The sequence below is a fragment of the Sinohyriopsis cumingii genome, chromosome 2 (genome assembly GCF_028554795.1).
Source record: "Sinohyriopsis cumingii isolate HCF-2022 chromosome 2, ASM2855479v2, whole genome shotgun sequence".
Lineage (NCBI taxonomy): Eukaryota > Metazoa > Mollusca > Bivalvia > Unionida > Unionidae > Sinohyriopsis > Sinohyriopsis cumingii.
In genome coordinates this window covers 57,925,370-57,938,426 of record NC_142962.1, presented here as the reverse complement: position 1 = coordinate 57,938,426, position 13,057 = coordinate 57,925,370, and the positions used below count along the sequence as shown (strand labels likewise).

At 34.5% G+C, this 13,057-nt stretch overlaps 1 protein-coding gene across 6 annotated transcripts in view; it reads right to left on the bottom strand.

Annotated features, from left to right (window-relative positions):
• The window catches only part of LOC149804938 (uncharacterized), a 210,103-nt gene that overhangs the window by 31,975 nt on the left and 165,071 nt on the right, over nt 1-13,057 (bottom strand). For all 6 annotated transcript variants that reach the window (XR_016417271.1, XR_016417275.1, XM_089945993.1 and 3 more), the window contains 3 exons: nt 12,188-12,372; nt 11,488-11,579; nt 8,466-10,661 (listed from right to left, as the gene is read on the bottom strand). Coding sequence is in view for 4 of the 6 variants with exons in the window: in XM_089945993.1 (XP_089802119.1) it covers nt 8,466-10,661; nt 11,488-11,579; nt 12,188-12,372 (2,473 nt within the window). In the remaining 2 variants the exon portion in view is untranslated. The remainder of the gene's footprint in view (nt 1-8,465; nt 10,662-11,487; nt 11,580-12,187; nt 12,373-13,057) is intronic.

Here is a 13,057-nt window from a genome sequence, read left to right as displayed (position 1 = left end):
TAGATTAGATCAAATTCTGTTAATCGGAAAATGCATATTTGTGGGGAATCAATTATTTTGGCTACTTTAAGCCATACAAAAACAAAAATTATCGGCCTGTTAAGTAATTTGGATTTTGTCAACCATCAGCATCACATCAATAAATTTAAGTATTAAAAAAGACACTTTAAGCTGTTTACACACCTGCCAATCCTTCCAGACATTAGATGTTTTTGAAACTAAAAGAAAAATGTGGTTTTTCTTGGGTCATATATGTGTGTGGGGGTTAATGTATGTGACCCAAATAAGCAATGAAGTACAAATGATAATATGTTACCTACTTATATCAGCCTACAGAAAATTACTAGAAATTAAAATTTCAATGAAAGACAATACAATATGTATTCTTTGAAGCATTAATACGCTTCCAAACAAAAAATGCTGACAGACTTAGCACTGTCATATATCAACATGCACACACACATGTGAACACACATATCACAGCCAAAGAGACCTTAGATAAAAAACATACACCAAGTTTCTGTCTTTAAAATCGATTGGACTGTGCAATACAGTAATAACATCTAGTTGCTGGCTTTGAAATCAATTGGACTGTGTAATACAGTAATAACATCTAGTTGCTGGCTTTCAAATCAATTGGACTGTGCAATACAGTAATAACGTCTAGTTGCTCGCTTTAAAATCAATTGGACTGTGCAATACAGTAATAACATCTAGTTGCTGGCTTTAAAATCAATTGGACTGTGCAATACAGTAATAATGTCTAGTTGCTGGCTTTAAAATCAATTGGACTGTGCAATACAGTAATAACATCTAGTTGCTGGTTTTAAAATTAATTGGACTGTGCAATACAGTAATAAAATCTAGTTGCTGGCTTTGCTGCTCTCAACAGTTTATTGTAAAGTTTAAAGGTTATGCGAGTTTCATTACTGTTCATCTGTGCACTCAGAGAGTACATGGTGATGCTCAAACTTCCCCAAAAGATATTGCTTACATTTTCTGAACATTGAAAATGCTCTTTCTGCATCTTCATTGTAACTGAAATTGTGCACATTAGACCTTTCACCCCCTCCCAGGAATTTGATAAGGAGGGGTCAATACTGAATATCACTCTTGCAGATGGTCACCACTGGGACAAACACTAAAGCTACTTCCATGGCTCACCATGGCATATTTCTGGGCTTTTTATTACATATCTCATCCCAACATACCCCTTCCACTCAAAAGAATGCATGTACACAGTTTGGAGAAACAAAAGATATATCAAATGTAAATGTAATTACAATTTTTGCATATCTAACCTCTGACCACTCCCTGTGACCCCATGAGGATTCACTTTAAAATCGTGTCCCTCATGCTGATGGTTACATTAAGAGTAACCAATGTTCCAAGTTTGTTGAATTTCAACCCAACAATCTCGGAGAAGCTTTTGCAGAGCGATAAATAGGTTTGACAGAAGGAGGGTATCACAATGAAATGCATGAGGATAATTACAATTCTGTTTGTATCTAAAATTCCTGATTCACAGTAACAACAAAATAGATTGAAAATGAGTACCCTATAAATGAAAGTCAACTTGTAGCATTTATAAATTACTGCATTTGTATGGGAAAATATGAACAAGGTTTTTGGATGGAAATACTGCATGAACTTGGGAGTGCAGTATATCCATCCGACAAAACAAGTTCATATTTTCCCATATAAATGCAGTAACCTTTTATTATATGCTCATTTTCTTATTCTACCTAAGGCTTAATTATATAAACAAAAATACACAACAAGAAACAATGTAACTGAATGTATGCTGTATTCGAAACTAAATGCACAACCACAGATTCATCATTACACAACAACAACATTATTAATGAGAAAATAAGTCCGCCCAGATAAATTTTAACTTAGTTGCTCGCTAGACATAACTTTCAAAAGAAAATGGCATGTCTAGTTAACATTTAAATTTGGAGTCATATTTTGAATGAATGTGCATTGCAACAACTTTTCCATCTGATCTGGAATGAAAAGATTTTGGTATTTTTGTCGATTCTAGGAAATTTCATGAATATGGACTGGATTTATATGTGACAATTCCACATGAAATACATCAGATTGAAGAAGCAAGGGAGAAGCGTGTTGACATCTGCAAATGTGTTTCTATTTCTGTCACTGAATGTTTGAAATCATAATGTGGGAAAGATATGAAGTCTTTCAATTGCAATTATCAAAAAGATGCTATGGAATTTAATTCTTATTTCATTTTAAGTGCAGTAAGGAGGATGTAATTGCACTTGGAATATATTTGAAATTGCAGTACAATTTCGAAATGTATAATCAACATTGTGAACCTATGACGTGGCTCATGCAATACGGATTTGCAGAACTAAGAAATTACATTTTGAGAAGAAAAAAAATTGCCATTCTTATTACCAGCTAAAAAAGACAAGTTTATGCCTTGTCACTTGCATGTTATTTGTAAGGACCCTTTCTGGCATCTACTGTATAGCTAGCCAAAATCTGAAACATTGTATCAAAAAAGTTAATGCATTATGTGTCAAAGCAGCTGGTATGTGGTAGTCCACGAAACATCTGCTTTAGTTCATTCAGAAACATTTATTCAACCAAAAGGTAAAGAGCCTACAATGTGAGAGTACATGATTTGTTTACAAATCAAAAGCGCTGGCTTCTGCGTCCATTGTTTGTTTACAACAGAAAGTAGTTCCTTTATGCATGTGAATGCAATATGAATTGCTCGCAAGTTTAATATTGTAAAATATTGCACAATTCTGACAATGTAAAGTGAACGGAGAAAAAAATGAGCATATAATAATTGCATGTACTGAGATTCACTTCAACAGGACAAAAGATTTGAAGCAATGTCACATTTTTCTATTGATGCTTATCATTATTGGAGTCAATGGCAAACAAGGACGAGTGTTTGCATCATGGTTGAATTATGTCATCTTATAAGCCTCCATAATTACCTCCCTGAAATCACTCCCAGATATCTTTTGGGATAGCACTTTATATGAACTGTAAAGCAAAAAATATTTTGAGACAGCCAACAGAAATTGGAGCTGCAACCTAGTGGCCCTAATTAATATATTATAATTAGCATAATCACACCTGCTCCTGGCTTCTTTTTAAACCCCATTATTTCATGGGAGGTAAACATGAATGGTGACAAGCATATTCAGTGAGTTTTGTCCCCTGTCTACCATGAGTGTACAATAATGAACTTCAACCTTTATGACAGTGCTGATGAGGCACTGGACAGTATTACCCATGTACCAGTTTGCCACAGTATTTTTTTTCTCCATTGGTGCATACCATGGTACTTTTTCCTGTACTGGTACTTCAGTAGTATCTGTCAGGAAGGAATTATAGAAATTCCAGAGAAATCTTATTTCAACTTTAGTGATATAAATAGCATATTTTCATTTTTCATGTTTTTACAAAACTGATACATCTGTACAAATTAATTTTTTATATTACAAATATAATTATATTCATGATCCTTTAGTCACACAGAGTATTTGACGTGTCATGTATGTCAATGTGGTGGCCAGATGGGATGGTGTGAAAGATATTCAAGCCAAATCCAAATTTGAGAAAAAATTTTAATATAAACAAATAAAACCAAAAATATGTCAGTTTTAGCTATTTACTAGTGTAGGCTAATATGTTAAATACGTTGCAAGACTATAAATCATCATACAAATTTTCAAGAGAGCAGGGTTTTTTTTTGTTTGAAATTTACATAAGTTATAGAGTACACTAAGTATTTTCTTGTTTGTTGAATGTTTTTATATTTTTTGGCCATCTGGTAAATATCTTGTCTGGGTTTCATTGTCTATTATGTTAATAGAGAGGTTAGTAAATTGAATTCTTCAGTGTAACACTTCCTATTTTTATCAACAAGTTTTCTAATGTCAGTAAAATATCTTTGATGTGGTGTCAGCAATAGTGTAAACCTGATCATGCCACTTTTTGTTATAGTTTATAGGTTACAACTTGTACAACAATTAACATACACATGGCAAATTCATCTACTATAAGGTTTTGACTCATTAATGGGGGGAACTTCAATTTTCTTTTTAGCTGCATTTTTTACTTTTTTATTTTATCTCAAGATAATTCATTTTTAAAAAAATAATGAAATGGATATTTTATTATGCTACATGTATTTTGCTATAAATCAGAACAAGACATTTGTTCCATTTATTGATAGATGGAAATTTTTCAAAAAGGGTGTCAGGCCTCTGATCCAGAACATGAAACTGTTGGTCCTAATACAGTGTGGTATGTATTAACACATTAACCCCTGGTGACGAGTTTACGTGGCAGGAGGTAATAGCCTACTGACGAGCTCTGTAGCATCAAGGTCATGTATGATACACCAAAGTGGGTGGTATTATAGAAAGGTAGACAGATGTAGCTCTACAATGATACCAAATAATCTGGAATTTCTAGTTGCACTACAAAACACGGAGAGAAAAACCTCATTTTTTGGACCCGATTTTTTTCCACCCAAAATTCGCTCGTGGTCGGAATAGGATTTTGTGTCTGGATTTAGACTTTTTGGTCTCAGATCTAAGGAAGACCAGTATAACTGCAAACAGACAGATGAACCTTTGCAAAAAGTAGGATAAGATGGGCATTTGGAATAAAGAGTGGTCTCAATACGAAAATATAAATTAAAAAAAAAAAATAACACAATATTTTTTTTAACCTTCTGTCATGTGCGAGCCAAACAGCCAATGAAAAATGATGTTTCTAACACAACAAGGCAGTATGTTAGTGGAAGATCACCCGGAAGTTAGTGTTTTAGGATGTATTCCTACTCAAATTTCAGACGAAAATGACAAAAACCTCCAGGGGTTAATGTGTTAAGTGATATGTTCAGAAATAGTGTGGTTTACAACTGTACAAAATATTCTGAGATACCCAGATCTACTATAAAGATATCGAAAGCAACCATGTCTCATGGCTTTATCTCAAAGTGCATTAGAAGAATTAAGTGCAGAATGGGATAAAAGGACATTGATCTTTAAAGATGAAATAATGACTGTACCATGTGACATGCCATTAAAATGTTAAAATAAGTATACCAAGGTTCATCATTTTAAAACTTGATGTAATCTTTCGAAGATAGGATCCTTAAAGTGGATGTTTGTCTCGAATGGATTTTAAATTAAGTATAACAGGAAAATGGAAAATGCAACAGAAAATAAAACATACTGACCTGTGACCTTAACCAGAAAACTGGGATGCATAATATGAAATGTGACACACCTGCTAGTGATGATATACAAGTATACTAGTTTTTATCCATTTATCTCCAATGGCTTGAAAAATTATAGAGCAGAAATGAAAGTGTGATGAATGGTCAAATGGCCAGAAGAAATTAGAGTGTGATGGATGATCAGATTTAATGCAAATGGGAATACCAAGCAGAAATTAAATGGGCAGTATTTCCAATGATACCATATCCACTTGCTTATAAGTGGAGTCAAACAGCAGTCAACAAACATCCTGATCTGCTGAAGCATGCTGCACCTACTACTAACATAACGCATAGACCCAGATCTGCCAGTGCATTATGTGCCAGAAGATCTGGGTCTGTGCAATTTGCAGTTGGACTTGTCTCACAAGCTAATATATATGGCATATATGGCATATCTTTCTTCAAACACAACAAGTTTATTTTACACAGGAAATGAAAGATACACAAATTAGAGACCATGGTTCTTTTTTCTTAAGAGTGACAATTCAGCTTTTGATTCCATAATAAACAATAAAGACAGTTCAACTCTTTCAAGCCTACAGGAAAAGAAAATCTCATATAGAATAAACCTTGAAAATTTTTCTTTTCTCTGGCTAATTTGTTTTGACAAATGTAAATTTTTATTATAACAAACCTGAAAAAATGTTCAACAGCAATGAAATATAAGCTAAAATGAATGAGCAACATTTAAGTTAGAAGACTTTTTAGCAAATATTCTAATAAAAAAAACTGGTATTCAAATATATTTGTTTCTGTACCTAGCAAGTCTGGTTGCATGTTGTAACAGAAACAAAGTAAAAGGCAAACTATATAATGCTGAATTTTTTCCCAAAAGAATAGCTTCAAACCTGCTATGTCACCTGAAGTTCAAATCCCATCTTACAAGAGAATCATAATGTCACAATTCTTAAAAGTTACATTGCTCACAAAATCATTATTTTTATTCATTGTCATTCTGATCCCTAAAAAGATAACATGCACTACGACAAGTTGATAAAGAACATGGCAAAGAACAGTGGGTTATAGCAAAGTCAACAAAACCTTTATGCACCAAGTTCAATGTAAACAACTTTAATTAAATTAAATTTGCAACATCTCAGTGCAGTTTTTATGGCAAATGAGCCACTTCCCAGATAAATTTTCGAAACAGTCCTGCATTTAACTGAATAGGTGTAAAGTTTCTGCCCTTGTTTACTTTCCATCATTGGCACTAAAGAAATCTTTATGGTCATACCAAATTTGAAGATAACATGGAAAATAACACCTAAATTCATTTGATTTTAGTCAGAACGAAGACCTCTTTAATTAGATTTAGATGACTGACTTCTGAGCACTTTCACAGGAAACGAGCAATGTCAATAAATACCAAAGTAAGCAAAAAAATACAGAAGATGGATTTGATTTGATACCTTGATTGACACTGATGAATGTTGTAATTCTATCCAAATATATTCAGGGAATAACTGAGTATGAAAATTTGGTATTTATTTTAGCTCACCTAATAATTTTATTTTTTCAACAAGAGGATGATGAACAACATACTGTATGTCCACCCCATGTTTGACAGTCCATTATGAAGGCATTGTTGACTCTTGGGATTACTGACCAATAGGTCTCAATGACCTGAACCTTTGGTCAAGGAATGAGGTCTTGAACTAAACTCGGTGTTTAGAAAGCATTATTTCTTATTAGACTTGCCACGATGATGACCTCTAATGTCTAGACCCTAGAATCAATAAGTTTCTTTATTACCTCATGTGCAAGCCATCCACAAAGTATGGAAAAGGAACAAACTTGAAAACAAAAGTTCTTAACAAAACACTGTTAGTCAAAATGACCTTGATCTTTGACCTTTTGACCCCTAAATCAATGGACCTCTTACATACCTTAAGTGCAAACCCTTCAAAAATCTGCTTAAGATACATGATGGTCACATGGTCAAAAGGTCATTATGCAATAACTTTTATCTTCTGTCCTTTGCCTTTGACATTTGGCCTCAAATTCAAATAGATTCATTTTTACCCAACTTGTAAGTCATCCACAAACTTTGGTGAAGGCACATGTTTAAGAACCAAACTTTCTGTGCAGAAACCATTTTACTTCTTTTACTCAAAGTGACCCTGACATTTAAAAACATTATTATCTGTGAAAGAGAACTGATGCTATGGTGCTGAAACATTGTTTCAGTCACAGTAACTTTAACCCTTGAACCTCAAAATCTGTGTTATTACTTACCCTAAGTGCATGCCATACACAATGTTTGGTTCAGGTATGTGATGCAGAACTAATGTTTTTGCCTGTAAACCACATTTATTGTTTCTGTCATGGTGACTTTGACCTTTGACTCCAAATCAATAGGATTCTACCTATCCTAAAGAGCAAGCTATCCTAAAAGTTTGGTTAACTGTAGATGCTGAAGAAGTGATGGTGTGGTGCAAGAATGAAATTGTTAACGATTAGTGAGACAACATTACATAATACACTATGCCTTAAGCTGAGTGTATCAAAATGTGTCAATTAAATCAGAACATAGCAGGACCTCAATATAATGAATTATTTGGAGTCTATACCGAGAGTGTGTTACAATATCGTATTTCCTCATGATGATGTGGTTCATGACAGTGATAAAAGTGTAGCTGATTATTCAAAAAGTGAACATGAGGCACCTGTGACATAATGATGTATGTCGTACACAGTAATGCAGACACAAGATATTTAATGACGTAAAACCATATTTGAAACTCGTTCTAATAAGACAGGAACAACATTGAAAAGAAATCAATTACTGTAAAATAAGATATATTTGTGGGGATAAAATTTAGCAATTTGGAGGTAAAGAGATGATTTGGTAGGTATACAAACTTTTGCAGGGTCTTAATGTTTACCTTTTCATTAGTACATGTATAACATGGTGGATTTAATTTTGTGGATATTCATTACCACATCCACACAAAAAAAGAAAATTAAACCCTGTACAAATTTTTTCCAATTTTACCGCAAGCAATAATCATACCTGTGTTACATGGAGGGCATGGTCTACTGAGGGACTTTATAACAAGGAGTCAGTGTCTGTTGCAATGAGATAGTGTGTCCACAGATATGTATTTTTCTATATTACTTAATTCGAAATTTCATAGTAGCCAGATTCACTCATGAGAGGGTTGGTAGTAATCAGAATTCCTACCTAGAATTGGTACAATTTTTTCTCTTAGATCAGCACCAAATAAGGGTCTATCTCCATTGTTATAAGTATCATCAGCTGTCTCTGTCTCGTCGATGAATATTCGTTTGGCATTTGAGGAATGTTTGGATTGCTCCATACTTGAGTGTGGAACAAAGCTACTCCTTTCTCCACCAAATGTTCTGGTTCCCACTGAACATTCATCAGATAACATACTAAACCTAAGGTTGTCCTCAATTTCATTATCTGTTGGAACACCATTATATTCCTCATTATATTTCTGCCAATGATGAATCCTTTCTTGAACATTCATTGCTGGCACAAGTTTTGGATCCGAACACCTAAGCAATGAATCAAAAAGTGAATTATCCCATGGTTTACAGAAAATAGTGCCGACACTGGCACAAGATGGTGCAACATATGTAGTGTTCATAAGATTATCATATTCGGAGACCTGACCACTTATCGTTGGTGCCGGGGCCTGAATTTCCAATGGAAATGGAGGCAATGGCTTGAGTGTCAATTCAGGGTTGAAACACAAAATTAAGTCCTCGACTGTTGTGTACTCAGACAACTCTGTGTACTGAGTCTCTCTGGTTTTCTCTGATGTTTGCCTCTCAAGGACAGGAAACTTTTTCAATGTCGGACTGGATGGGCTGTTCTTATGTGAGTTTTCAAAGTCCTCAAGCTCCTTAAATTCAATCCCATTGCAAACATTAGCTCCAGTTTGTAACACTGTAGGCCTCTGAATATTCACAACAGAATTAACAGAATGCATATTTCTTTGCAAATTTAATTTTTCTATTTGTCTTGCTGCCTCATTTAGGCTCTGTCTGTTAATACCAATTTCAACTTTTCGAGATGACTGCACTTTTAAACTTGTACTTCTTTTAAATGGTTTGACTGGAGCAACAATACTCTGCCGTTTCCCTTCCTGATCCTCTTCATTTATGCTTTCAAATGGTAGAATAATCTCTTTATCCTTTTTTCCAGGAGGTGTGGTTACTTTTTCAACCTTGGATGTCCTCGCATAGCAGGGCAACCTTTTCTTTGCAATGAAAGCAGGTTCAGATTTTCTGCGTACCTTCTGTGGTCCACTTTTGAACCGAGTCTGTTTGTTTTCCCCTGATATGGGATCTATTGCATCAAAAGGTTCAGCATATACAGGACTTTTTGAATTAGAAAGAGTGCTGGTTGAGGCTGACTTTTTGGGCAATGCTGGCAGTGGTGATGGTTTTGATTTAACGAAAATTGGACTTGTTTGTGTTTGCACAGAGAATGATTGATTTGTATCCTCATCTTCACATTTAAGTTCATCTGCCTCTCCATCAAGAGATGAACATTCATCGTCACTATCCTCATCATCACTCTGAACTTCTTCATATTCATAAGACTTGAACATAACTGGTAAACATCCCTTGTGTGATATTTTATTCTCACACTTGTCCGAAGTGTTCAAGTTATTCTCCAAAGAATCTCTTCTCATCACATCACCATTACACATAGCACTATTACATTTAAGATTTTCTTCCTTTTCAAACGAATCTTTAGCACCATTTTGACTATTTTTTGCATTTGCTGGAAATGATATCTGCAAGCGGCTTGCAATTTCTGCTTGCACACTTAATGAACTTGGCTGAGAATTTGAATTTTTCCATATATCCTCATAATCACTCAGTTTGTCTGACAAATTACTTGTAAAATAGGTATTTTCTGGGAGAGTCAACAGCCCTATTGGCGTTGTGAAATATAAGTCTGTGGAGCGAGACTTGTGCGGCACACTGCATTGATGATTATGTGGTGCAGATTTTGTGGAACCTGAATCAGGAGTTGATGAGTTCAAGTCCCTGTGATGAAGCACAGAATCAGAATGTGCTGACTCAAGTTTAATGGCTCTACTCTTAATATCCTCTGCAGATTTCGAAATTTCACATGCATCTGAATGGATATTTTCACTCGAACCATGTGGCTCTGAAGGAATACTTTTTGCCCTCTCTTTCCGATTTTGAATCAAATAAGAGGAGAAGTCTATCACAGATTTGGAAGGAGGGTTGTTTGGTGGTAGATTCTCCTGACTGCCTATCTTGCTGCTTGCAAAGTTGATTGGTTCACTGACTGATTTATGTATAGCAGAAGCTGAGTATAGACTAGCTTTGCTAGATGACCTGCTACCACCAAATCTTGGACTTGTCCAAAAATCTGAAAAGTAGTGAAGATGCACAGTATGCAAGTCAGCTTATTATAAAAATTAGTGGTAAAAGTATTAGAATAATGGAAATTGTGGTCTTGAAACAGGCTGCTTTCTTATTTCAATAAATGTTTTGAAGGTTTAGGATGAAAATTATTGCCCCATGTAGTACTTCCATTGGACTATAATATTCCTTATCAGCCCTGACCTGGACCACTAAACATAAAATTATTGAAAATAATAATAAGCTCAATAGAATAAGGCAGAACTTCAGTCGAATACTTACCACAGCACATGGGCATATTTTAATACAATACCAGCTATTGCTAAAATTATTTAAATTAAAGAAATAAATCTTGATAATAATAGTTCTTTTAATGTCAGTATAAAAAGTGGTAAGTTCTGATTGTAACTATTGCTTACAAATGATCCTTAAAATAGACCTATTGCATAATCACACTGTACTAACTGTTTGTCTCCAGCATTGCTGATGGGACCCAGACACATAGATAGTTTTTATTATATAAATATATACAAATTTATTTTATTATAACTGTCATTTTTGTCCAAACTCATATATTTTTGTCTTTGTTTTGCTGGTTTTAAGAGCACATTTAACATATTATACACTATATCATGTCAAGAAAATCAGAGCTATGTTCCCTTCCCAGGAAAGACATACTGCAGCAACCAACCTGGGGTATGGAAAATTCACTGTGAAAATGGTACCTAATGAAAATTTTAAATTCAACGAAACTATCACATGGAAAAGGTTTCTGAGAAAAGTCTTGATTCATTTGATCTGAGCAACTACTTCTGGTAAAAAGAATAAGGTACCTTGTCCAAGCATTGCAAGGGCAGATAATTCTTGAGATGTCTTTGCTGCCATGATTGCCTGGGGCAGAACTAATTTATGTGGCAAGTCATCTCTGCAAAAATTAAGAAAAAAGTTATAATCAATCTCCTTCATGTTCCTGCTGAATTGCAATAACATAACTATTCTTTCCTTTTTAATCCAAAACTTCAAGAAGAAAAAACAATAAAAGACTATTAAAAAAATCAGAATTTTGTATCTGGCTGTTATAAACATGCCTGGTAATGATAATTAAAAGTGCTATGTCTAGACTGGCAAATGGGGTATTTGAATGATTATTGACTTTAGTTATTTTACATGTTTTACAGTAAATGGACTGAATAAAAGTATACGTCAATGGTATCAGATGCAAGCATGAAATACACATAGACACATCGCACTAATAATTAACCCATGAACAGCCCTCCTCCTAAAGCTGAGAGTGAAGAATGCCTACTGTTTGAAAATATATACAAAAAGACTTGTCACATGTGGTATATCCCTGACATGTGATGGCATGCACATATAATACTCTCTCAGATTACCTATGTAATATGTAAGGAGGGAGGTGATATCCCTTTACCACACAAACTGATGATGTAATACTCTCTCTGACTGCATATGTAATATTTGAGGAGGGAGGGGATATCCCTTAAGCACACAAACTGATGACATGATACTCACTGATTGTCTATGTAATGTGTTATGAGGGAGTGTATCTCTCTGAAGTAGTGGGTGGACCCCTGGAGATGAAGTCCTTTGTCAGTGGGTTCAATCAGGTAATGATCTACATTGTTGTTGCCATTGGCAGGGATCTGGACTGAAAGTGCCATTATTTCCTCACGACTTGATTTGCGGACAACAAAACTCTGCAAGAATAAAATAACAGTAAAGTTTATAATTCATATATTTTACAAAGATTAAACAACAAGTCAATACTTGTTATTTGCTCAAAAGCAAAATGTTGGAGATTCTGTCTGAAAATGCTGAACACTGAATGCAAATGTTAGAGAGTTCTCCTAAATCTAACGTTAACCACCAATGATATCCTTTAGTGGACATAAATATAATTTTAAAATATAGTTCTGACATCAAGTCCATCCAACTTGAAGCCAAATATTGTTAATTTACTATTTCTCTTTGGTTACCAAAATTCACAGGATATCGGTTTTCACTGGGTACCAGTTATCATGGATTGAATGTTTGCTGCAAGCCATGAAATTAAAGACACAATGAACAATGATCTATCTCTGGAAATGATAGGATTCCTTCTTGAAGCCACAAATATAATTATCAATGAAAATGCCACCTGTTGCCAAATCATGAAATTTTAAGAGTTCACAGTAGTCAACAAATCATCCGTTCTTTAATTATCTGAAATATTCTCACACCTAATTTTATTTGCAATACCATGTATAAACTGCTGGAGATGTTGCATGGGCAGGTCCCGGAGATTGATTAAAATTATAGGTCAACTAGAAATGCGTTAACAGAATAAGGATGCCCCACCAAAGTGCATCAAACAACCTAAATGCAAAATCCAGCCAATGTGTG